The sequence below is a fragment of the Calonectris borealis genome, unplaced genomic scaffold (assembly GCF_964195595.1).
Source record: "Calonectris borealis unplaced genomic scaffold, bCalBor7.hap1.2 HAP1_SCAFFOLD_58, whole genome shotgun sequence".
NCBI classification, from domain to species: Eukaryota; Metazoa; Chordata; class Aves; order Procellariiformes; family Procellariidae; genus Calonectris; species Calonectris borealis.
Genome location: NW_027441464.1, coordinates 1055040 through 1080952, shown reverse-complemented (window position 1 = coordinate 1080952; position 25913 = coordinate 1055040). Strand labels below are relative to the sequence as shown.

Genomic DNA, 25913 nt, shown 5'->3' with positions numbered 1-25913 from the left:
CTTCTCTGAACCTCTTCTAGCTCTAGTGTGTTCTTTTGGGGAGGAGCCGCCAGAACTGCAGCCAGGATTTACAGTCCAGACTAGGCACGATTTAGGCAGTGGCTTGATGATGTTCTCTCCATTAGGGAAGAAAGGGAAGAGAGAACAACCCCAACATTTGATTTCCCAATTTTGGGGGGTCTTTTTTTTTTGGACCTCTTCTGTGTAGAGTTTTCATGGTACCATCTTCTAGAACCCCACTGTCCCCTCTTGAAGGAGTAATGGTCAGATCGCAGTCTGTCATTCTGTGTTTGAAATCAGGACGAGTTTTCCCCTCGCAGCCATACATATTTATCTGGATCAGCACTTTTGTTAATCAAATGTCTCTATTTTTTCCCCATTGTCTGCTCTCAGATGGGCAATGTGGAACAGCTTTCTGTGACTGGCAAACTTTGTCTTCTCACCCCTTTTTCCAGATCCAGATATTTAGAAATCTAAATATGGAAGTGGACACAAATAATTGCCCAAAACATGCAATTTAAATAGAGATAAGTTTGAAAATTACTTTGACTAAAGCTTCGAGGGCAGAAATCATGGAATCGTAGACTCGTTTAGGTGGGAAAAGACCTTGAAGATCATCGAGTCCGACCGTTACCCTAACACTGCCACATCCACCACTAAACCATGTCCCTAAGCACCACGTCTACACGTCTTTTAAATACCTCCAGGGACGGCGACTCAACCACTTCCCTGGGCAGCCCGTTCCAATGCTTGAGAACCCTTTCAGTGAAGAAATGTTTCCTAATATCCAATCTAAACCTCCCCTGGTGCAACTTGAGGCCGTTTCCTCTCATCCTATCGCTTGTTACTTGGGAGAAGAGACCGACACCCACCTCGCTACAACCTCCTTTCAGGGAGTTGTAGCAAGCCTCCTTTTCTCCAGACTAAACAACTCCAGTTCGCTCCCCATCAGACTTGTTCTCCAGACCCTTCCCCAGCTTCATTGCCCTTCTCTGGACGTGCCCCAGCATCTCCGTGTCTGTCTTGTAGTGAGGGGCCCAAAACCGAACACAGGATTCGAGGTGCGGCCTCACCAGTGCCGAGCACAGGGCCACGACCAATTCCCTGCTCCTGCTGGCCACGCTGTTTCTGATACAGGCCAGGATGCCGTTGGCCGCCTTGGCCACCTGGGCACACTGCTGGCTCATGTTCAGCCGGCTGTCGACCAGCACCCCCAGGTCCTTTTCCGCCAGAATTTTCAGAATTGAGGAAAATAAACACCCTGAATCGGAACTGAGTTTTATATGACTACAGCATCTTTTCCTGCTCATTCAGAAGAATGCAATTGGAAAAGTTAAACCAAAAAACAACCACTGCTATAAATAACACTCTTCTGCTCCTGTGGTGCTGAGTGGTCTCTCCACATAGTTTGTGATACAGGTCATCTTAACTATCCCTCCTTTCTGGCCTGTCTTCTCTTACCCAAGGTGATGACCCTGCTAATTCAGCTACATGGCAAAAGTCTGGGAAACAAGGAATGCTGAGTGGAAGGAAGGGGAAAATGAGGGAAACTTGGTCAGCATTTGCGTACTCTGTATCTTCTCAGATTTGGACTGAACCTGTACAAGACCGCCCAAAATCAGCTCTCCACTGGAAAAAGTTGTTCCTTAGAAGGATTAACAGAAGGCCAAAAAATGTGTAAGAAATGGCCCTTTACGGCATCTGACAGCCTCACCAGGACCTCCTTTCTTTGCTTCTCAGTGCTCTCGAGTTTCCTTTCCAGAGACGCCACCTCTTGATGCAGAGTCATAGCCTCCTTCTTTAGGCACTCTTCGGAGGCTGCTAGCTGGGATGTCAACTCTTCCACCTCAAGTAAAACACAACAAAGCAGTCAGAGACTGCAGCTTGTCACTGTCAGCCATATCATGTACTGTGAGGAAAGGGAAAGGACACTTTGAATTTCACCCTATCATGAGAGTACCAGATTCAAACGGATACAGCCGACTTGTTTAAAAATCTAGGTGGGTCACCACGTTCATCTGAAAAACCACCTTAAAAAAACAGGACCAGCAGAAATCCATTCTGATGATTACTGGCAAACAGGCAAAAGGACTAGCCCATCTGTCCAGGGAGGAGCTGAGATTCAGCTGGCCGGTAAGTCTCCTTCAGACCAGCTGAGATGGAGACCACAGCATGATGGCAGTCAGAGGCATTACCCCATCAGCCTGCTGCTCTGCGATGGAAAGGCAAGAAGGGGAGACACCACCTGTCTGGTGACTGCAGTAGCTACTGCTGTTTCAGTCACCTGTTTTTGTAGAGCATCCCTCTGCTGAAGAAGGATATTCATTTCCTCTTTGACGGTTTGGTGCCGCTCCTCCACTGCCTTGATCTTACTGCGAGTTTCCTGCAGCTCTCCTTGCAGCTTTTCTCTGACGTTCTGTAAACACAAAGGGAGAGCAAGCTACTGGGAGCTGCCATCGGGCCCAGCTTTTTCCTCTTTCTGTCTCAAAAGCACATTCATTCAGCCACTTCTTTCTGCTTTTCTACCCAGCTCGGCTTCCCTTGTAACCCTTCCTTCCCGTTGCTGATCTCCGGAGCTTACCAGGCTCCGTGCTTTCAGTGCCTGCAGTAGTCCTTGCCTCCTCAGGCGCAGCACTTATGTTTTATTTCCTCGTTACTGCCCTGCACTCTGTCACCTGGCGCCCTCAGCCTCTCTCTCAGCTTACGTCCCATTGCCAACGGCCTGTTCCTTCAACCTACCCTACTAGTCAGGCTTACCTGCCCAGTCTCTCGCTGCTCTTCCACCTCCTGCCTGAGCTGCTCTAGCTGCTGGCGGGCTTCTCTTAGCTCTCCCTGAGTTTGGAGTAGCGCCTCTAATAAAGCGTCCCTCTCACGCTCCTTTTCTAGCAGGACCTGCACAGAAATATAGAGAAGACGGATTTAAACTTCCCATACAAAATTTGAGAGGTAAGAATCAAAGACCGACGGGCTCACACGTTCTCAAAGCACTGTGCTGCTGGTCTCCTAGGTCATTATCTGCCCGCTTGGAGGCACAGATTCCTAAGTGAGACTGGCAGTACAAACAGGGTCCACCCGTGATTGAATCTTCAACAAGCTCGTAGTCATCCATCAGGAAAACGTGTGGCATTTCTCAAGTGTCTCGCCTTGCCGCTGAGGGCATCCCTCGTCTTCTGCTGTGTCCTGTTTGTCTTTCAATAGCGACTTTCGCACCTAGTTAGCAGCCCGATAACCAGCCAGCTCTCTCCTTGCTGTGCAGGCGGCTTCCTTTGCGAGCTCACTCATTGTGAGACACGGTTACGGTGTTCATGTTCTCTTCAGGCCTGCAACGCGCTCCCTGCCTTTCTTAAAACCTACGCTCTGGTAGCCTCTCGATTTAGAGGCCCTCTCCCTCATGGCACAAAGCTCTCGTCGTTGCTAAAGCACCTCTTTGCTTACAAAGGGGCATCCAAGAGACACTTCTACCCAGACGGACAGTGTCCAGAGAAGCACTGCCAATAAGGAGCCCAGAAGAGTAAAAAAACCACACAAATTCTCCTTTCACAGTCTTTACCTCTTGCTTGGCATTTTCGACTCTAGTTCGTTCCTCTTCTTGCTGAGCTTGCATGGTGGCAACTTTCTGCTTCATATCAAAGAGCGTCTCCTCGTGCTCCCTTTCTGTCTCTGCCTTCTCCTTTTCCCATTGCTCCAGCATCTCCTGTAGCTCTGAACGGTGCCCTTCCCGCTCGCTTGCCTGATGAGGGGAGGAAAAGACGTCAGGATGGAGTCCCAGCCAAGCTCCTCAAGAAAATGTGAAGCGTCATCCCTCCCACAAACCCCCACCTCAACAGTGCACAGTAGTGTCTTCGAGCCCTCCGTAAATCACGTCCTGTCAAGGAACTTCAAAGGAGATGTTACCTTCCCCTCTCTGATGGCAGCCTGCCTCCTAGCACCTCCCTCCTCGGGATTTCTCTCTGTTCTCAGAGTCTCGATTTTCAAAGCTCAACTCCGTTCTCATCAACGAAAAGATGCAGATGGACTGCAGGGTGAGAAAGGGGCCAGCACCCCGATGCGCTAGTCACAAGACAGGCCACGAACTGAAGTACCAGGAACAAGGGGCCTGTTCCGTATGCTTTAAGCCCAAATACCTCCGTCAACCGTGAGAGGACAGAAAGGAAGGAACAAAGTTCCCGTGACTGCAGCTGGCAGCAATGTAAGGAGTCTACTTCATGGTAGACAGGAGCCTGGTAAGATCCTACCCCTTTGCTGCCATGCTTTGGGTGGGGACCGCCCAACCTTCTGCTGAACGCGTCCCTGAATCTGTGGCTGCAGTTACCGTCCCAACATAGTCCTGTGGGTCTTCACGTGCCTTCAAGTACGAGCCACTGGCTCTGCTGCCCGACCTAGCCACGTGTGGCCTATGACAGATGATTGCTGCCACTTCGCACCTTTCTCAGGCTGTTACTCTTCTAAAGCCAGCCCACAAAGCTTGTTTGAAGAATTCAAAAGCACATTGTTTCCTACCAGGTCTTGCAGGAGCTTGTTTATTTCCACCTCGTGATCAGTTTGCCGAAGCCTGAGGGTGCTGTCGTACTGCCGCTCTGTCTGCAAGAGCTCTTGTGCCATGTTTTCCCGTGCCCGCCTCATTAGAGATCTCTCTGCTTCCAGCTCACGTTGAAGGCACTTCACTTCCCCTGCAAACACACAAACGGCAAGATTCAGTGCCTACACAAACAGGGCTTCTGACTTCACTGACCTTAAGCCATTTCAATTTCAGTGCAGGAGGGATCTGTCTCCAGCTCCTTCACTCCTCAGAAGCACTGCGGACAGAGAGCTCTTTTTATACCACCTTCCCTAGGCAGGGGGATCACCAGAAACAAAGCACACGAGGCTCTCACCTCGTATCACCTCCTTGGCCTGAGTGGCTGCGTGAAGTTGGATTTCGAGCTGACTCCTGGCGATCTCCAGCTGAGATAAGTGCTGGTGCGCCTCAAACAGGCTGGATTCCAGGGTCTCCTTCACTGACCTACGAGTTGCAAATACGGGGAGAAATGAGTTTCTTGCTCCTGACACCCACAGGGAGTTACTGCAGTGAGAAGTCGTTCAAGATCCCTACCCGTGAGTACGGAAAATGGGTTGCGTGGAAACTTGTATACAGAAAGCATACCTCTGCCATTTAAAATAGCAATGCAGGCCCCTCCGAGGGGATGCCCAGGCTTTACTTACGACCTAGCGTAACGCAGAAAGCCCGGCCAAATTTGATCTCAACAGCCAACTCTTAAATTGCCGTTCTCTGATCTATGACATACGGGTAGCCGTGCCCACAAGGTCTGTGCCAGCAAGCAAAAGCCCAGCCTCTGCTCACAGCCCTCATCTCATCAGCACTTCCAAGTTGTCTGCAGGGGCACAGAATAGGAGCATTTCCCTGGCTGACTCGTGACTTTTCAATGCTGTTCCTAGTGTAGGTAATTCTCCAGACTCCCTATATTTAAAAGGGTCTAAAGAAATACATCAGATGATACAATAAAACCTCATGCTTGTAGCAGCATTTGGAAGAAATCTGAACTAGATTTTACCTGAACAAGGACTACCTGAAAGGAGAGACGGGTATCCTTCAGTTTAAACTGTTGGAAGTTCAAGAGAAAAACTTGCTACTTTTCTTTAAGCGTTACTAATGAAGTAGGCAGTAGCCCAAATGACTCGTCGCTCTTTAAAATGGAAGTTGTAGTACTGCAGAGGCAAACCGTTACATCCACAGACTTCAACTGACGGCTGCGTATGACACACGGGATTCTGGAACCAGGAGCTGAAGTTACCTCCCTGATCTAACGCAGCGTCCTGTGTGCCAGGTTCCTACAATACACAGCCCTGCCTCACTAGTACAGGGATGCAATCAGGACAGCATCCTTCAGGGTACAGGGGCGCCTGAGCGCCCCAACTTTGATGGACAATGGAGGATGTATCTTCAAGAAGGAGAACAAGCACATATTTCTGATTACGCCAATCTCTGGCAAAGTAACTATGCTCCATTTTAAGGATAAGCCAAAGTCAGCCTCTAAAACAGAACAGAAAAGATAGAGTCCAAAACTGTGACAACAAAAGGCTCTTGAGAACAACACCTGGCAAGAATAGTTGCTACAGCCCAATAATTGACAAAGCATAATTCAGCTGGATCGAATAAGAGAAGCTGGAGCTCAGAAGAAGCAGCAGCTCTCAAGAAACAGGCTGAGTCAAAAGGGTGTTCATCAGCCTCGCTAACAACGTACTCTGGAGTGGTAAAGCGTAAAAGTCAAGAAGCATGACAAACATCATTTGTACAGCTCTGCAAGTTCAGGAGTCTTCTAAAAAACACCGAAGAGGAGGACAAACATCTCGATACCTTGGGTTGTTTTGGGGGTGGGTTTTTTTTTTTTTGGAAACGCAAACTTGTCGCATTTGATCTTAGAAACCTGATACAACAGAAGGACAGAATCTTGTTCCTTCCCTGTGTAACTTCTCCATGACGTCTGTCTCTAAACAGCACAGTGGTAAGGAGTAAGGACCCAGACATCAGTGAGGGGCAAGAACTCCCGAAGACTGGCGAGAATTCAAAAGAGGTTTCCCTGCTGCTGGTGTAACCAACCCTAGGTCCTGCACCATAGGTAACAAGAGTTAGCTTAGAGACAGAAGGCCCTCAAGATTTTCAGCACGAGCCTCTAGCTTCACCCTAAATGGCAGTGTCCTACTCACAATGTCCGAATGTAATAGCCTTGAATTCTGAAGATCCCATGTCAAACTACTTGCTAAGGAAAGACCTATCTTCAAACGCACAGAACAAGAAACCAAAACCAGAGAGAAGCTTCAGGTTTCTGTAAACATCTGCGTGGTTTAAGTATTACTCAATGCAGAGGCAAGGTACCAGATACTGAGGAATTATATTGGCTTGCTTTGGACTTCACACAGGAATGTGCAAGGGGGCATAAACGTGAGCCCAAGGCTCAGGAGAGCTTTGTTAGCTTTCGCTGTCAGAAAAATAACATTCAAATCATGCTATAGTGTTGGGTTTTTTTTGCTCGAGATTCTTCCGTTTCCTGTCGGCGGACAGTGAAAGCATCTGAAAAGCGGAGAGGATGCAATAAACCCCCGTGCAATGATTACCACCTTTATAATTGCCTAGGGTCTCCTCCCTGCCTTTACCTGGCCTCTGCCAGCTGCTCCGAAAGGCCTTGTCTGTTCCACTCCGTGGCTGCCAGTCGCACCTCTAGGGCAGCCTTCTCACGCACCAGCAATTCCTTCTCTTCGGACACCTTGGCCAGTGCACGCCCTTGGCGAGAGGACCCCTGGCGCAACTGCTCCAGACCACTGCTAGCTGACTCTTGCTGGCGGTAAACCTGAAAGTGGGACAAAATACAGTCAGAGTCCTTTCTCTGGAGTTCTGTCCAGAGCCAGCCAGTGCCACTGCTGAATCTCCTGGAGGAGAAAAAGCCCCTGCACTTTCTGGGCTGAAAGTTTAAGAGCACCTGCTCTGTACCGCACTGGGCTGCCAAAAGGCACTGGGACTGTTCACTTGGAAGTGATGTGTAAGGCCCTGCTGGGTAGCCTGGGACCAGACAGCTCCTTCAGGACAAACGTACATACCCCAGACTACGTGTTCTCATGCAGAAGTACTGCACTTTCCGGAACTGCCACCCTGCAAACTAAAATTCTATCAGAATCTATTCCAGTGCTGGAAATTTTCAGGAAAGTTTGCGCAAAAGCAACTTTGCTTGCTGAAGAAAGTGGAAATACACATGGTTTCTCCTTCTAGGAAAAAAAAAGGATCAAAGTGTCACCTACTTTAGCGCATAAAGCAGTTGGATGCAAGGAGGTGATGCTTGGCAGGGCAACAGCCCCTGTGGTGAGCAGTGTCCTTTAGGGATTTATGAAAGCCTGTCTGGTGCGGCCAAAGAGATGGTAGACTCTATTTGTACAGTAGTTCATGTCAACAATACTGTTTACTTGTCTGACACAAAGAAGTTGTCTAATATACTGTCCTAGTTTCGGCAGGGATAGGGTTAAATTTCTTCCTAGTGCTGTGTTTTGGATTTAGTATGAGGAGAATGTTGATAACACACTGATGTTTTCAGTTGTTGCTAAGTGCCCTCCTAGCCCAAGGACAGCTCCCGTGCCTACTGACTGAGCTAGGTACACGAGATGGGAGGGAACATAATCAGGACAGCCAGCCCAGCTGGCCAATGGGGTATTCCATACCATGTGACGTCATGCTCAGTATATGAAGGGTAGACGTGATCCAGGAAGTGCCGATCGCTACTTGGTTATCGGTCAGTGCGGGTGGTGAGCAATTGCATTGTGTATCACTCATTTTGTATATTCTATCATTATTTATTATCATTATTCTCCCTTTTCTGTTCTATTAAACTGTCTTTATCTCAACCCACGAGTTTTTTCTCACTCTTACCCTTCCGATTCTCTCCCCGTCCCGCTGGGGGGGCGGGGGGAGTGAGTGAGCGGCTGCGTGGTATTTGGCTGCCTGCCAGGTTAAACCACGACAGTCCTTTTTTGGCGCCCAACGTGGGGCTCAAAGGGTTGAGATAACGATAGATCTGACCAAAGTGTGTTAAGGCAAAATTGTTATAAGCATCCATTATATTGATTGGTCACAATGTTGATGTATTGGCTGTCAAAGTTTTGGAGCTGGCTCTCAATGTTGGGTCATGTAATACCTTGCTTGCAGTATGTGTTCCCTTTTGTGCTGTTTATCATCAGTCGGAACTGGGCCAAGATTATCATTTTGTTGCTGTTTTATGAGGTGATAAAATCATTGGTCATAAGTCTAATCTGGTATCTGTACTCAGTACTGCCGTCATTTCTGTACCTCGGGAACCACCTCTTAGAAATTATTGGTAATTGCACTTGTTCCTCCTCGGAGAATGAATTTAAGGGGGAGACGGGATGGGACACTCTCTCCCACTTGTTCATCTTCCCTTCCATATCGTCAGAAACTCCTTTTTCTTCTATCCTCTTCACAAAGATGTCCACAATATTCCCTGAGAATTTTGAATATCCTTGGGATGTTCAAACAAGCATGTTCATATTGCTATGTCTCCTGAATGTGGTTCAGGCCTTGTTTAGGGTTAAACAACTATTCAGGAATACTGTCCAGAGATCAACCCTCAGGAACAAGAAAAGAGGGAGGGCAAGCAGCGGTGCCTCATTGGGGCGGGCGGAGCGGCGAGTCTCGGGGGCGGCTACAGACACGGTGGCTACTCAAAACCCCACGACAGGCACTGCGGCTACTCCAACCCCCATGACAACCCCTGTGGCTACTCAAACCCCAGCAACAGTCACCGTAGCTTCTCCAACCCCTGCGACAAGCACTGCAGCCACTCAAGCTCCGGCAACAGGCACTACAATTACTCCAACCCCCATGACAAGCACTGCAGCTACCCAAACCCCAGCAACAGGCACTACAGCTGAACCAGAGGACCAATCCTTGCTGGTATCCATTGCCCCTGTACAGAAGAGGAAATCTTGGAAGCGGAGATCAGGTCATTTAGAAAGGGATGATGAAAGAGCAGGGACATCACGAGGAGAGGAGGAGGAAGAGGAAGAACTCATAAATGAGACGGAAACCACCCGATCCCTATCCCTGAGTGAGCTGCGAGATATGCGGAAAGATTTCAGCCGTCGTCCAGGCGAGCATATTGTTACCTGGCTGCTCCGATGCTGGGATAATGGGGCCAGTAGCCTGGAATTAGAGGGGAAGGAGGCCAAACAGCTGGGATCCCTTGCTAGGGAAGCGGGTATTGACAAAGCAATCGGAAAAAGGACACAGGTCCTCAGCCTCTGGAGGCGACTGCTGTCAGGCGTAAAGGAAAGGTATCCCTTCAAGGAAGATGTTATATATCGCCCAAGCAAATGGACCACTATGGAGAGAGGTATCCAGTACCTGAGAGAACTAGGCGTGCTGGAGGTGGTTTATAGTGACCTGGATGACGCCCGAACACCCAAAGATCCAGATGACGTCCAGTGCACGCGACCCATGTGGCAGAAGTTGGTACGGAGCGCACCAGCATCGTATGCCAGTTCGTTGGCAGTACTGTGCTGGAAAGAGGAAGAAGCACCAACGGTGGATGAGGTGGTTAACAGACTTCGGGATTTCGAAGAAACTATCTCCTCCTCCCTTGTCTCAGCTGTAGAGAAACTATCCCGAGAGGTCCAGCAACTCAAAGACGATAGGTCCTATTCTCCACCTGTACGGACCAGTATCTCAGCCATTAGGAGTCAGCGTTTTTCTCCTCAAGAGAGAGGATATCGAAAGTACACACCACGGGGCACCCTGTGGTTTTACCTGCGTGACCACGGAGAGGACATGAGGCAGTGGGATGGAAAACCTACCTTGACCCTAGAGGCACGTGTACGTGAGTTGCAAGGAAAAACAATCACACAAGGGGGTTCTCTCAGGAAAAATGCTGCTCCAGTTTTCAGGAAAACCCTGTCTCACGACAGTCCAGTTTCCAGTGAACAGTTCCCCAGACAGAGTAGAAGGGCTGATCTTACTTTGGACTGTAATGAAGGAATTCTTGACTCACGTTTGCAAGAAGTGAGAAGCGGATATTATGACCAGAACTAGAGGGGCCCTGCCTCCGGCCAGGTGGAGGAAAGGGACGACCGGGTTTACTGGACTGTGTGGATTCGATGGCCTGGCACATCAGAGCCACAGGAGTATAAGGCTCTCGTAGACACTGGTGCACAGTGCACCCTAATGCCATCAAGCTATAAAGGGGCAGAACCCATTTGTATTTCTGGAGTGACAGGGGGATCCCAAGAGTTAACTGTGTTGGAGGCCGAAGTGAGCCTAACCGGGAACGAGTGGCAGAAGCACCCCATTGTGACTGGCCCAGAGGCTCCGTGCATCCTTGGCATAGACTACCTCAGGAGACGGTATTTTAAGGACCCAAAAGGGTATCGGTGGGCTTTTGGTATAGCTGCCCTGGAGACGGAGGAAATTAAACAGCTGTCCACCTTGCCCGGTCTCTCAGAGGACTCTTATGTTGTGGGGTTGTTGAGGGTTGAAGAACAACAAGTACCAATTGCTACCACAACAGTGCACCGGCGGCAATACCGCACCAACCGAGACTCCCTGATCCCCATCCATGAGCTGATTTGTCGATTGGAGTGCCAAGGAGTGATCAGCAAGACTCGCTCACCCTTCAACAGTCTCATATGGCCAGTGCGAAAGTCCAATGGAGAGTGGAGACTAACAGTAGACTACCGTGGCCTGAACGAAGTCACGCCGCCACTGAGTGCTGCCGTGCCGGACATGCTAGAACTTCAATACGAACTGGAGTCAAAGGCAGCCAAGTGGTACGCCACCATTGACATTGCTAATGCCTTCTTCTCCATCCCTTTGGCAGCAGAGTGCAGGCCACAGTTTGCTTTCACTTGGAGGGGCGTCCAGTACACCTGGAACTGACTGCCCCAGGGGTGGAAACACAGCCCTACCATTTGCCATGGACTAATTCACACCGTACTGGAACAGGGTGAGGCTCCAGAACACCTGCAATACATTGATGACATCATCGTGTGGGGCAACACAGCAGAGGAAGTTTTTGAGAAAGGGGAGAGAATAATTCAAATCCTTCTGAAAGCCGGTTTTGCCATAAAACAAAGTAAGGTCAAGGGACCTGCACAGGAGATCCAGTTTTTAGGAATAAAATGGCAAGACGGACGTCGTCAGATCCCAATGGATGTGATCAACAAAATAACAGCCATGTCCCCACCAACTAGCAAAAGGGAAACACAAGCTTTCTTAGGCGTTGTGGGCTTTTGGAGAATGCATATTCCAGATTACAGCCTGATTGTAAGCCCTCTCTATCAAGTGACCAGGAAGAAGAACGACTTCAGATGGGGCCCTGAGCAACAACAAGCCTTTGAACAAATTAAACAGGAGATAGTTCATGCAGTAGCGCTTGGGCCAGTCCGGGCAGGACAAGATGTGAAGAATGTGCTCTACACCGCAGCCGGGGAGAATGGTCCTACCTGGAGCCTCTGGCAGAAAGCACCAGGGGAGACTCGAGGTCAACCCTTAGGGTTCTGGAGTCGGGGATACAGAGGATCGGAGGCCCGCTACACTCCAACTGAGAAGGAGATATTGGCAGCATATGAAGGGGTTCGAGCTGCTTCGGAAGTGGTTGGTACTGAAGCACAGCTCCTCCTGGCACCCCGACTGCCGGTGCTGGGCTGGATGTTCAAAGGGAGGGTCCCCTCTACACATCATGCAACCGATGCTACGTGGAGTAAGTGGGTCGCACTGATCACACAACGGGCCCGAATAGGAAACCCCAGTCGCCCAGGAATCTTGGAGGTGATCACGAACTGGCCAGAAGGCAAAGATTTTGGAATAACCCCAGAGGAGGAGGTGACACGTGCTGAAGAAGCCCCACTGTATAATAAACTACCAGAAAGCGAGAAGCAATATGCCCTGTTCACTGATGGGTCCTGTCGCCTTGTGGGAAAGCATCGGAGGTGGAAAGCTGCTGTATGGAGTCCTATACGCCAAGTTGCAGAAACTGCTGAAGGAGAAGGTGAATCGAGCCAGTTTGCAGAGGTGAAAGCCATCCAGCTGGCCTTGGACATTGCTGAACGAGAAAAATGGCCAGTACTCTATCTCTATACTGACTCATGGATGGTGGCAAATGCCCTGTGGGGGTGGTTGCAGCAGTGGAAGCAGAACAACTGGCAGCGCAGAGGTAAACCCATCTGGGCTGCCGCATTGTGGCAAGATATTGCTGTCCGAGTAGAGAACCTGGTTGTAAAAGTACGTCACATAGATGCTCACGTACCCAAGAGTCGGGCCACTGAAGAACATCAAAACAATCAGCAGGTGGACCAGGCTGCTAAGATTGAAGTGGCCCAGATGGATTTGGACTGGCAACATAAGGGTGAATTATTTATAGCTCGGTGGGCCCATGATGCCTCAGGCCATCAAGGAAGAGATGCAACATATAGATGGGCTCGTGATCGAGGGGTGGACTTGACCATGGACGCTATTGCACAGGTTATCCATGAATGTGAAACGTGCGCTGCAATCAAACAAGCCAAGCGAGTAAAGCCTCTTTGGTATGGGGGACGATGGTTGAAATACAAATATGGGGAGGCCTGGCAGATTGATTATATCACACTCCCACACACCCGGCACGGCAAACGCTTTGTGCTCACCATGGTGGAAGCAACCACCGGCTGGCTAGAAACATACCCTGTGCCCCATGCCACTGCCCGGAACACCATCCTGGGCCTTGAAAAGCAAGTCCTGTGGCGACATGGCACCCCAGAAAGAATTGAGTCAGACAACGGGACTCATTTCCGAAACACTCTCATAGACACCTGGGCCAAAGAGCATGGCATTGAGTGGGTCTATCACATCCCCTACCATGCACCAGCCTCCGGGAAAATCGAACGATACAACGGGCTGCTAAAGACAACACTGAGGGCAATGGGTGGTGGGACATTCAAGCATTGGGATACACATTTAGCAAAAGCCACCTGGTTAGTCAACACTAGGGGGTCTGTTAATCGAGCTGGCCCTGCCCAATCAAGACTCTTACGTACTGTAGATGGAGATAAAGTCCCTGTTGTGCACATAAGAAATATGCTGGGGAAGACAGTCTGGGTTACTCCTGCCTCTGGCAAGGGAAAACCCATCCATGGGATTGCTTTTGCTCAAGGACCTGGGTGCACTTGGTGGGTGATGCGAAAGGATGGGCAAGTCCGGTGTGTACCTCAAGGGGATTTGATTTTGGGTGAAAATAGCCAATGAACTGAATTTTATAATGTCAATTGTTATATGATATTGTATATCATTATTTCTATGGTTGCTATCAATGGTGTAGCAGTGAAAATCACCCAGATTAATGAAGAATGAACTAACTCCGATGAAACCGAGCAAAGTGCAACGATGATAGAACTGAACGAGTGCAGCAGTACCGAAATGAGAACTGGCTTCAGAATGCAACAGCCCAACACTGCAACAGCCCAACTCCACACACCATCCTTCTGGTCCTGAAAGACTGTTATGACAGATGGAGCCCAAAGTTGTGGACTAAAAGAACTCAATGGACATTTATATATATTTATGTATATATATGTATGTATATGTATTATATGTATGTATGTATGTATATGTATTATATATGTATATATATATAAAAAAGATAGTGGTGATTAATTGAAAGGTATCGAAAAAAGTGAGACCTAAGCATAACATAAATGGTATGGAATAAGGGGTGGATACTGTCCTAGTTTCAGCTGGGATAGGGTTAAATTTCTTCCTAGTGCTGTGTTTGGATTTAGTATGAGGAGAATGTTGATAACACACTGATGTTTTCAGTTGTTGCTAAGTGCCCTCCTAGTCCAAGGACAGCTCCCGTGCCTACTGACTGAGCTAGGTACACAAGATGGGAGGGAACATAATCAGGACAGCCAGCCCAGCTGGCCAATGGGGTATTCCATATCATGTGACGTAATGCTCAGTATATGAACGGTAGGTGTGATCCAGGAAGTACCGATCGCTACTTGGTTATCGGTCAGTGCGGGTGGTGAGCAATTGCATTGTGTATCACTCATTTTGTATATTCTATCATTATTTATTATCATTATTCTCCCTTTTCTGTTCTATTAAACTGTCTTTATCTCAACCCACGAGTTTTTCTCACTCCTACCCTTCCGATTCTCTCCCCGTCCCACTGGGGGGGCGGGGGGAGTGAGTGAGCGGCTGCGTGGTATTTGGCTGCCTGCCAGGTTAAACCACGACAGGGTGTGCAGGCGGTGGTCGCAGGCTATGGCAGTGATGATGAGGCCGTTGCCCAGGAGGGCAGCCAGGTAGATGCCCAGGAAGAGCCAGAAGTGCAAGAGCTGCAGCTCCTGCGTGTCTGCGAAGGCCAGGAGGAGGAACTGGGTGATGGAGCTGCCATTGGACATTTGGTCCCTCTGGGCATGTGAACCTGTCCAAGGAGGAAAAGGCAGTGGCAATTTAGGGGAGACTTCTCTGAGCAAAATCTTCTTCATTTCTCATAGAACCTCCCCCTGCCCCCCATCCCAAACTGCCTGTCCCCTTTCAGGAAGACCTTTGGCAGGTTGCTTCCATAACGTCTGGATGGTGCTGGCTGAGGGTGCCCAGGGAGCTGGGAGCTCTGCTGGGGGCTCTGCAGGAGTCAGTCCTGCCCTCCAGCAATAGGCAAATAGGAAACAGGAGAGATCCCAGATTAAAACCACTCAGGGCATCAAAGAGCTTTGCAGCATTGTTGCTCCCAACGCACCTGACTGCAGAGCAGAGCTGGGGGGGTTTGTTGGGTTTATTCTGTTCTAGTTGCCCCACCACACCTGAGGAGTGTTTTTAAGGCAGAAATTGTTGGCATTTCTGCTGCACTCCACATGAAACATTGCGGGTGCTGAGAGGCAAAGGGACTGTCCCTTAGTGCCGAGCGAGGACGGCCAGTCTGCCCACCAGTCCTGGGCTCAGCTGCCCGGTGCTGGCAGCTCCTTCAGCTGGAGGACGATTGCACTCAGATGTGTCCCTGGGGGTGATGTGGAGCTGTGAGCAGCCCTGTATCACACAGCACCCTCCTGGCAGCAGAAGGACCCTGCCCTGCCCTGCCAGGGGTCACTCCTTCTACCCACAGCTTCCCCCACGCCCCCTCATTACCTGGTAGGCCAACCCGGGAAGAGGCGTTGGGTATGGGTTGTCACTTCCTTTCCACCTCAGTAACTGAGGGGACAGGGGCAGGCACAGGGCTTGGCCGGGTCAATCCCAGAAGCTGAAAGGCCAGCAGCAGGCACGCGGCTTGGGAGATCATGGTGAGGTCACTTCTGTCTAGTGGGCTGATAGGCCACAAGGAGGCTGGTGGGTTGGGATGTTATTATGTTATCAATTGTGTCTGAGGGGCTCATTGGCCAGCAGGAGGCACATGGCCGTGAAGGGGAGTGTGAGGCCCCCTTAGTCTCCAATCTCCTTGAGTGATTGGCCATCAGCAGGCACAGGGCTGGGGTGTTGGCTCTGACATTCCCTTCTGCTGAGAACCTGAGAGCCAGCAGCAGGCACGTGACTTGGTGGTTGTTTTGTACCCGGAGGTTCTGGTTTGTTATGTCCCCACTAAGAAAGGCACGCAGACGCTGTGAGGTGGTGTTTAAAATGCCATTTGTTAGAGAAACACCATAAACAAAGAGCAGATCATGGAGGCAATATTAGGTTCCTTCAGATGCCAGAGCCTTTGGCAGTGGGGCAGAAAGTTGTGCAGCTTCCATCTGTGGAATCTGCCCCTGTGATCTCTTTCCATGTTTTCTAACAGGGAAACAAACTCTAGCCGTCATTTCTCCTGCCCTAAGCAGTGATGTTCACATGCAAATTAGTTGCTGCAGTGTTTGGTAAAGGTAAGGACATGCAGTTGGCCTCATCACCAGTACCAGGTGGGAGCTTCCTGCAGATTCCTCTGTTGCAGTCAAGTTTCTCCTGTGACCCAGGGATATGCTCAGCACAACACAGCCTGAAGACCAAGCTGTACGTGGAGCACAGCACAGCGCGGCACATGCAGGCCAGGGTCTTTTCAGGTTTGCTGTTAGGGGGATCACTAACTCCTCCATGTACAATGCTCTTATGGTCGGGATCACTGAACCGCCTGAGGAAGGTTAGGAAGAAGATGAGGGCTCCTTTAGAAAGCTGGAGGAACGGACACAAAGGACTTGGTAGTCACTGGGGACTTTGAAGGCCGTGGACCTCTGCTAGAAGGCCTCAGTCAGAGGGAAGGTGGAAGGTGATCCCTGATCTGCCATGGGGGGATGCTCTCCTGGACTTGTTTCTCACAAGAAGCTGGTGGAAGATGTGGAGGGCAGCTTTGGCTGCAGTGGGAGTGAGGTGGGGATGTAGAAACCCTTGAGGGAAGTCAGCAAGACAACTTGTAGCAGGGCTGAGTGGAGAGGAAGGATCACCTCCAGCCACCTGCTGGCAGTGCTCTGCCTAATGCAGGCCAGGGTGCCGTTGTCTGCCTTTGCTGCCAAGGTGCAAAGGCAGGAGAGGAGAAGGCTTTGGGGAGACCTAATGACAGCCTTCCCATATCTTCTGGGAGAGAAGAAAAAGGGAAGGGAAGGGAAGGGAAGGGAAGGGAAGGGAAGGGAAGGGAAGGGAAGGGAAGGGATTTCTTCTTGGGTTAAAGAAATGGAAAACCAGGGCCTCCCTGGTCTGGAGGAATGGGGAAGAACTGGAGTGGCCCCAGAGGACATCTGCTAGGATGCGGTGTGGGGCCTCTGTGGAGAGGCTCAGGGACCTGGTGTTCTTTAGCCTGGTGAAGTAGAGGCTCAGAGCTTTTCTTGGTAGTGGGAAGAGAAGGCAACCTCCACAAAGCACAGCTTGGAAGGTTCAGACTGGATGTGAGGAAAAAGAACTCTCAGTCAAAGGGTAGCTTTGTGATGTAAGAGGTCACGCAGAGGGAGTCTGGATCAGCCCATGGCTTTGTGTTTCAAGGAAAAGTCAGTGAGGGTGGAGAGACATGAGTGAAGGTCTAGAAATGCTGGGGTGAGAGCTAGGTGGGAAAGCAAGATGGGTGTCTACAGCCTGAAGGGCAAGAGGTGCAGGCATGGGACAGTGTAGGACAGCCTGCAGTACAGATGGCTGAGGGCTCTGTCAAGGCCAAAAGGCTCAACAGGACCGAGGTCTTTGTCCCCTTGGCTAAGGCAGTTGCCTCTGCCACCGAGGCCTACAGGGGGGAACTTTCTTTTGAGGCTCTGGACTTCATTTCCTCCTTGCCCCTTCTTTTGGAGGCCGGGAGGTACCATAGAATTTTCCTACACTTGGCATTGCTCACCCCCACATCCAACTGCCCCCAAGAAGAGCCCTGAGCCACGCATGAGGGACAGGATCTGCCTTCCCAGGGCCTGGGGGTGAGGGCTTGGCCTTTCTGCTTCCTAAAACAAACCAAGGGTTTTCTCAGCATTACAGCCACCTGCACAGTGCCTTTGCCTACCTGCAAGCATGGCCTCCAATGATCTGCTCTAACGAGGCCATGGGGAGGCTTTGTCAGTAATGGTCCTCAGTGGGACCCATTAATGCTTCAAGGTACTTTGAGTTTTGCTTCTGACTTGGACTTCTTGAGAGGTTTGTTCTTTCTCCTCTCATCATGGGAGCTTCAAGGGCTCAGCACCAAATACACCATGGGTGTCATTAAAATACAGAAAGCCTTAAGGAGCTCTTTCTCTTCTTGTAGTTTTCTTTAGGTCTTCCAGGCTTGTACAGCTAATTGGAGTCATTTCATAGTGTAGTGAAAGAGGAAGATTTCAAAGTGCACCAAATGAAAGTTATTTTTTAATTTAAAGTTTCTATTTTATTACTCTTCATTTTAGAGAAGAGGTGATAGAATCCTTCTCCAAGTGATAGTGATCCAGGGTGTCTCCTCAGGAGGTCTGGACAGCTAGGAAAAGCACTGACACTGTATGGAGAACTTTGCTCCTCACGTCCCCAACCCCACCATTTTTCTCATTGGCCATCTGGGACTTGCATCACTCTTCCTTGCATCAGACTTCACTGAAATCTGCAGCTGAATGTTACAGCTCCATTGCACCATTCCCCACCTGCTTCCCTTAGAGACCTGGCTGCACAGAGACCACATAAGAAGTTTTCCTATTTGCAAGCAAATAAAAGCATGATAAAGTTTCATAAAAAATAAAACACACTCCTCAACCATATGCTAAGTACAAGCTGTCTCTAATGAGGTTGCCTTTCTACAAGGGATAATCTTATGAGAAATGTTTGAGATAGATACAAAAAAGTTAGATACAACCATAATTAAAGAATTGGCTACAGGGATGTTTAGGGTACTGAAAGACAGGCAAGGTTTTAACTCCCCGAAGTGCAAAGCAGCAACTGAGTAGGTGAGAGGTATCTGAATGAACAAAGAATAACAGCCGGTTGGGAAATAATGGAATGGGCCTTTGTCTAGAGAGTCTGCATCTGCAAAAGGGACATTAGAAATGGTCATTGTATGAGGACAGGTGAAATTATATGAAAGATTAGAGAAACTGAATACACCGTATAACAGGAAGAACAGTGGTAATGAAGTTACAGGGCAAGACCAATATTTCTTTGGAATATCCCTTCTGAAAAGTCATTGGATTGGTAGAGGTCTCTTGTGAGTGAGGACAAGCAAGAGTTGCACTCATCTTTGAAAGTGGCCAAAAGTGCAACCCAGGGAACCACAGGCTGCACAAGCTCACTGTGGTGAGCAGTGAGCCATTGAATGAGTGCTCCTGGGTGACATTTGTGGGCACCTAAAAGAGAAGAGCATCGCCATGGACTTACCAAGGGTAAATCATGCCTCGCCAACCGGGTTGCCTTCATGATGAAGGAGCTACATTTGTGCACGAGGGGACAACAGTTGATGTCATTGACCTCCACTTCAGCAAGACTTTTGGCGTGGTCTCCCTCAATATTCTTGTACCCAAGTTAGGCCATTCCAGTCTGGAGAGGGAGACAAACAGATGAGCAAAACACCAGTTGGATGATGAGGCTGAGAGCGCAGTGGGGAAGGGGCCATGCTCTACCTGGAGGCCAGGGGACGTACTGGGGTTTGGTGAGGCGGCACAGGGGACTCTGCTGAGCCCTGTGCAGTTTAACACCTGTATCCACGGCCCGGAGGAGGCAACTCACACCACATTTTTCAATGATGTAAATTTGGGAGGATCATTCCTGTGCCTTAGGGACGCCTTTCAGGGGAATCCGGACAGGCGGGAGAACTGTCCTGTCAGGAACTTCATGAGACAAACAAAAAACAAAGGCCAGGTCCTGCGCCTGGGATAGACTGACAGCCTGCAGTGGCAGGGGAAGGGGTCTGCCTGGCTGGGGAGCAGCTCTGTGGAAAAGGCCCTGGTGGTGCTGGGGAACAGAAGGGAAAACAAAACCCAGTAGTGTGAGCTGGTGGCAAAGGTGACCGGCAGTGTCCCTCAGTGTGTAAAGAGGAGCCTTGCCAAGACAGTGCTTTAGGCTCTAAACAGAACTGAAAAAAAAAAAACCTCTGACTTGGGTACTATCAACTTAATTGCTGAAGGAGAGGGAGGTGGAGGGATCTCAGCATTTCCAGGTTCCTGCTGAAGATTTAAGGCCTCCGAGAAAGCAGCTGAAGAGAACACTTGTGAACTAGCATAGCCTTTAGATCGTTTCACATGTGAGGGCTCTGCTCCCCCATCTCAATCCTTGGCACCCAGAAACCTCACCTGCTTTTCCGTCCTCTCCTCCCAAAACCTGACCAAGTGATGGGAGGAAAGGCAGCAGAAAGGCCCTTAGCCTCTGTGAATCAGGTGGGGTCTGGCACCTGGAGGGCGATGGTGTCATTTCATTGGACACCCCATAAAGACTCAAGCTGGAGAGTGCCTCTGCAAGTCCGAACCAACAAGGTCCATGGCCAGGCAAGGCTGTGTCTCTGGCTGTGTCTGGAGACCCGAACACCTACAGCTTAGATGAAGCTGGGGCTGAACCTCAGGCCTGGGCTTCAGTGGCCTCCTGGGCCCATGGGCAGAGATGCAGTGGAGGCCCCAGGTGATGCTGCTCAGGGCCATGAAGTCCTATGGATGCTCTCAGGGCCTTGACACTGCCATATTGGACCCACCTGCCACTGCCCTCACTAGCCCAAATTCTCACTCCCTGATGTGCAGGGTCTGCTCTCTGCTACTCTCCTTCCCCATGTGCCTGGGCATCTGGCAGACCACAATTTCATGGTCACTATGGCCAAGGCTGACACTGGTCTTCACATCCCTGACCAGCTCTTTCCTCTACCAGGTCCAGGTGAGGAGAAGACTGGGTGGCCCATTTAGAAGCTGACCCACACACAAGCCACCATCTAACCTGTTACGTGTCCCATAGAGTCCCTCCATATATCTGAACTGCCCTGACACCACACAAGGCAGCCCTCACTCATCTTCCCCATCACTCTCTCCTAAAGATGTTCTATCTCCATTACCACAAAAGCCGTGGGAGCTGTCCTTCCCCACCTCAGCTCTTATTCCACTGAAGTCACAGCTCTGTGATGGCACCCGCGGCTCCTGCTCTCTGTGCCCCAGGCTGGGGGCTTTGGTGCCCATTTGGGCTGCAGCCCCTCCGATGGGGCACCAGGGCCAAGGGCAGTCTTGTCCCATGCAAACCTGGTCCCCAGAGATATGACCCCGTGTGTGGAAAGGCTTTGCTTCCCAGCAGAGGCATGCTGGAGTGGGTGGCAGGTGGCAACAGCATGGTGGATGAGGTTGCCACCCCGAGAGCAAAAGCTGCAGTGCCCAAGGCCAGAGAGAAAGAGGTGAGGGCTGTGCAGCCCCGGCAGGAGAGGGGTTTGCTGTCCCAGGTGACTCTACAGCACCGTGGGGCCTATGCCAGAGGTGGGGCTGATCTCCACGAAGGACAAGGTGCTGCTGAGAATGTCCCTGGGGGAGGACAGCCTGTGATCCAGTCACACTCTGGACATCATGCTGGGGGCCAACCAGCTAGACAGCAGCTCTGCAGAGAAGGACCTTGGGGTCCCAGAGGACAAGCAGCTGAAGAGGAGCCAGCAGTGCACCCCCGCGGCCAAGGCCAACAGCCTCCTGGGCTGCATTAGGAGAAGCATTGCTGGCAGGTGGAGGGAGGTGACCCTTCCCCTCTCCTCAGCACTGGTGAGGCCCCATCTGCAGTGCTGTGTCCAGTGCTGGGCTGCCCAGTGCAAGACAGTTGTTGACCTGCTAAAGCAAGTCCAGCCAAGGGCCACAAAGCTGGTTTAAGGGACTGGAGCATCTTTCACAGGAGGAAAGGCTGGGAGATGTGGGACTGTTCAGTCTGGAGAAGAAAAGGTTTGGAAGGGTCTTATTAATGTTATAAAGTACCACCTGAACCCAAGAAAACACTTTTTGACTGTGAGGGTTGTCAATCACTGGAACAGGTTGCCCAGAGAGGTTGTGGAGTCTCCATCCATGGAGATATTCGAAACCCACCTGGACAAGCTGCTGAGCAACCTGCTCTAGCTGACCCTGCCTCAGCTGGGGGGTTGAACTCGATTATCTCCAGAGGTCCTCTCCAATCTCAACATTTCCGTGAGTCTGGGAGTATAAAGGAGAAAAGAGAGACAGAAAGAAATGAACAACACATGGCCTTGATTGTAAATATGGTGGGATCCATGGAGGAGAGGACCCAAGGTGGAGCAGGGGAAAAGTGTGAGGAGGAAGGAGACGAAGCGATATTCTTTACTGACTGTTAACCCCCTCTTCACCATCCCCCCTGCTCCTCTTGGTGTGTGGGTGGGTAGATGAATTGGGAGCAATGGAGAAATTTGAGCAAGAAGAAAGTCTGAGGAGAATGGCCTTTAATATTTTTGTCATTGATTCTCACAATCCCGATCTTTTTTAATTGGCAGTAAATTAAATTGATCCCTGGCAAGTCAACATGTCTTTGCCCATGACAGTAATTGGTAACTGATCTTCTTGATTCTATCTTCACCCATGACATTTCTGGTTTATTTTCTCCCTTTGTCCTGTTGAACCGGGGGTGTGAGTGAGTGAGCAGCTGGGTGGGTGTCTGGCTGCTGGCCAAGGCTAACCCACCACAGGACCGCTGTGTCCAGTTTGGGGCTCCCCAGCACAAGAAAGACCCTGACAGACTGGAGCGAGTCCTGCAGAAGCCAGAAGCATTGTTGGGGCCTGGAGCACATTTTGGCCAAGGAGAGCCTGAAAGAGCTGGGATTTCTTTAGAAATCCCTCAGAGCCAACCACTGGGGCAAGGACCCAGGCCAGTTGGTGGGACCTCAATCAATGGAGATTTTCAATGTTTGTTGAGACAAGGCCATGAGCACCTGATCGAGCTGGGGCTGTCTGAGAAGGGACTTGGCTGAGAGACCAGCTGTGGCAAGAGCTCTGGGACTTGTGTGTAAGAAGTGTCAGTAGGAAACTGGTTCCCTGTTTATTAATACTGGCGGTGGAGTTGGGTATCAGTGAGCCCCAGAGGAGGACAGAGGTGACCAAGCAGCAAAGGTCCCTCCAAGCAGCAAAGGGGTACAACCAGAGGTGGAAATGGCCAGTGTGTGGGACTCGTCTGGGATGGTTTTCCCAGGACAGCTTTCCCGGGGTGTCCAGGGACCATGGCACAGACTGGGCCTCTCCCTTCTGCACCTTTGGTGCCTTGCTTCCTTCCCCATGATGCCTGACTCTGCACTGTGAGCACCCTGCTGTGTGCCCCCACCCTGCACACTCACACAGCTGAGCACTACACTGCTGCTTTCCTCTCCTGGGCACTTCCCAGCCCAGCCCAGCCCCTCCCCACCTCTCCCCACCACCCCTGCCCTCTCCCCAGCCCAGCCCAGCCCAGCAGCCCAACCTGGGCTGGTCCCACGGCAGTGCCCACCGCAGGGTGCTGCAGAGCTCTGGGCACTCACCCCACAGCCCCAGCCCCTCTGAGGGGCACAGCAGCTGCTGGGGGGCACACAGGGAGCTCAGCCTCCCCATCAGCCCCAGGGATGCTGCTGGCCCCAAGGACACGAGGAAATGGAGGCTACTCACTCGCTGCCTCTCCTGCTTTCATATTGCAGGTGATGCCCAGCCCTGACTGAATTTGCCCCCTCCTCTGCTCCCACCAGCCCCACTCCCCACGACAGCATGACAGTCCTGCCCTGGGCCTCCTCCGGCACCTCCTGCATCTCTCCAGTCTCCCCTCCCTCTGCCTGCTGGGTCCCCACTCACTCCCATGGCACTGCAGAGTCCTTGTCCATGGATACGTCAATCTGGTGCTTTACTTTTGGGGGACTTCACCTTGGAGGGTGTTTCACCTTCTGAGTCTCCATTCATTGCAACCCCAGGGCGCGGGGTGAGTCCCCATCCTCTCCTCTCCTCACCCCTCCAAATTCATTTCCAGAGACTCTGGTATGTGCCATCAGTCTTGTCATCCATGAAGGAATCTGAGAAGATAATGGGAGTTCATGGACCGTGTCCCCTGCCATTGGACACCAAGGAGAGAACTCTTAAATCCAGACCGTTTGGTCCAGTGGAATGCAGCTTGACTCCCAAACCATTGAGAACAAAAGGAGAAGAAGCTTTCTGAAAGACCAATTCCTTGGACATTTTCGTGGAAGCAACTTTGAAGGAAGAGCCCAGCCTTCAGACACTGCACCTGGGAGATCCCCTTTTATTGAAGAGCTGCTTTTGCACATGCCACATCTGACACAGTGTTGGGCAAGATTCAGACACAATAGTATGAAGCCTCAAGACAAGTAGTATAAAGCCAGAAAATTATATATAATAAGGATTATAACAAGAGAAAAAATAGAGCCATGGCCTAAGATAAACTCTGGGGACTGTGCAGAGAAGGGGAGGCAGGTTACTGTCGGTGAAACAGCGTCCACTGGGCCAGTTTCCTTAGGGCATCCTTGAGCTCCTGGTTCCTCATGCTGTAGATGAGGGGGTTCACTGCTGGAGGCACCACCGAGTACAGCACTGCCACCACCAGATCCAGGGATGGCGAGGAGATGGAGGGGGGCTTCAGGTGGGCAAACCCTGCAGTGCTGAGAAAGAGGGAGACCACGGCCAGGTGAGGGAGGCACGTGGAAAAGGCTTTGTGCCGTCCCTGCTCAGAGGGGATCCTCAGCACGGCCCTGAAGATCTCCACATATGACACCACAATGAAAACAAAACACCCAAATGCTAAACAGGCACTAACCGCAATAAGCCCAACCTCCCTGAGGTAGGAGTGTGAGCAGGAGAGCTTGAGGATCTGGGGAATTTCACAGAAGAACTGGTCCACAGCATTGCCGTGGCAGAGGGGTAGTGACAATGTATTGGCCGTGTGCAGGAGAGCATTGAGAAACCCACTGGCCCAGGCAGCTGCTGCCATGTGGACACAAGCTCTGCTGCCCAGGAGGGTCCCGTAGTGCAGGGGTTGGCAGATGGCAACGTAGCGGTCGTAGGCCATGACAGTGAGAAGAGAAAACTCTGCTGAAATGAAAAAGAGAAAGAAAAAGACCTGTGCAGCACATCCTGCGTAGGAGATATCCCTGGTGTCCCAGAGGGAATTCGCCATGGCTTTGGGAACAGTGGTGGAGATGGAGCCCAGGTCGAGGAGGGAGAGGTTGAGGAGGAAGAAGTACATGGGGGTGTGCAGGCGGTGGTCGCAGGCTATGGCGGTGATGATGAGGCCGTTGCCCAGGAGGGCAGCCAGGTAGATGCCCAGGAAGAGCCAGAAGTGCAAGAGCTGCAGCTCCCACGTGTCTGCGAAGGCCAGGAGGAGGAAGTGGGTGATGGAGCTGCCGTTGGACATTTGGTCCCTCTGGGCACGGGGACCTGTTGGAGGAGGAAAACACAAGAAGTTAGGGGAGACTTCTCTGAGTAAAATCCAAGCCATTTCCCACAGCCCCTGCCCCTGCTGCACACCCCCTCTTTGCATTTTCCAGGAATCCTTCCTCAGCTGCGGGGCTGGAGCTCTGGTGGGTGCTGGCTGAATGTGGCGTGAGGAGCAGGGCCCCTGCCCGCTGGCTGCCGAGGAGTCAGCCCTGCTCTGCAGCAGTGGGTTCATGGGAAGGGTGGGGGCAGGGGCCAGTGCTGGCGTTTGACTTGGTCAGATGGAACCGCTCCTAACGCAGAAGGGCCTGTCAGCACCTGCACTCCCCGTGCTGAGGAGCTGAGGTGGCAGAAGGCACTGTGAGAGGCTTGGGGTTTTTGTCAGCTCCCCCCTAGACCCCATGGCCGGGAGGGCCGAGGGCTGTGCTGGGTGGCAGAGATGAAGGGGGTTGCTGAGGGAAGGCATCTGCACTGCAGGGGTGGCCGGGAGGTGCCCACATCTCCCCTGCAACAGGGCTTCCATTAGCAGGTCCTTCCTTTGCTGCCCATCTCTCCTGCCTGGAGCTGTCCCTGCCAGGAGCTCTTGCTCTGGCCCCACGGCTCTTCCCTGCCAGTGCTCACAGACCCCATCTCAG

The 25913-nt window shown here is 51.1% G+C and overlaps 1 protein-coding gene across 1 annotated transcript in view; it reads right to left on the bottom strand.

Annotated features, from left to right (window-relative positions):
- Positions 1 to 25913, bottom strand: part of LOC142076487 (uncharacterized) — a 45055-nt gene that overhangs the window by 6532 nt on the left and 12610 nt on the right. The window contains exons 2-8 of the mRNA XM_075138771.1: positions 7153 to 7346; positions 4875 to 5002; positions 4501 to 4670; positions 3551 to 3730; positions 2758 to 2892; positions 2285 to 2416; positions 1697 to 1846 (exon numbers count right to left, since the gene is read on the bottom strand). Of these exons, the coding sequence (XP_074994872.1) occupies positions 1697 to 1846; positions 2285 to 2416; positions 2758 to 2892; positions 3551 to 3730; positions 4501 to 4670; positions 4875 to 5002; positions 7153 to 7346 (1089 nt within the window). The remainder of the gene's footprint in view (positions 1 to 1696; positions 1847 to 2284; positions 2417 to 2757; positions 2893 to 3550; positions 3731 to 4500; positions 4671 to 4874; positions 5003 to 7152; positions 7347 to 25913) is intronic.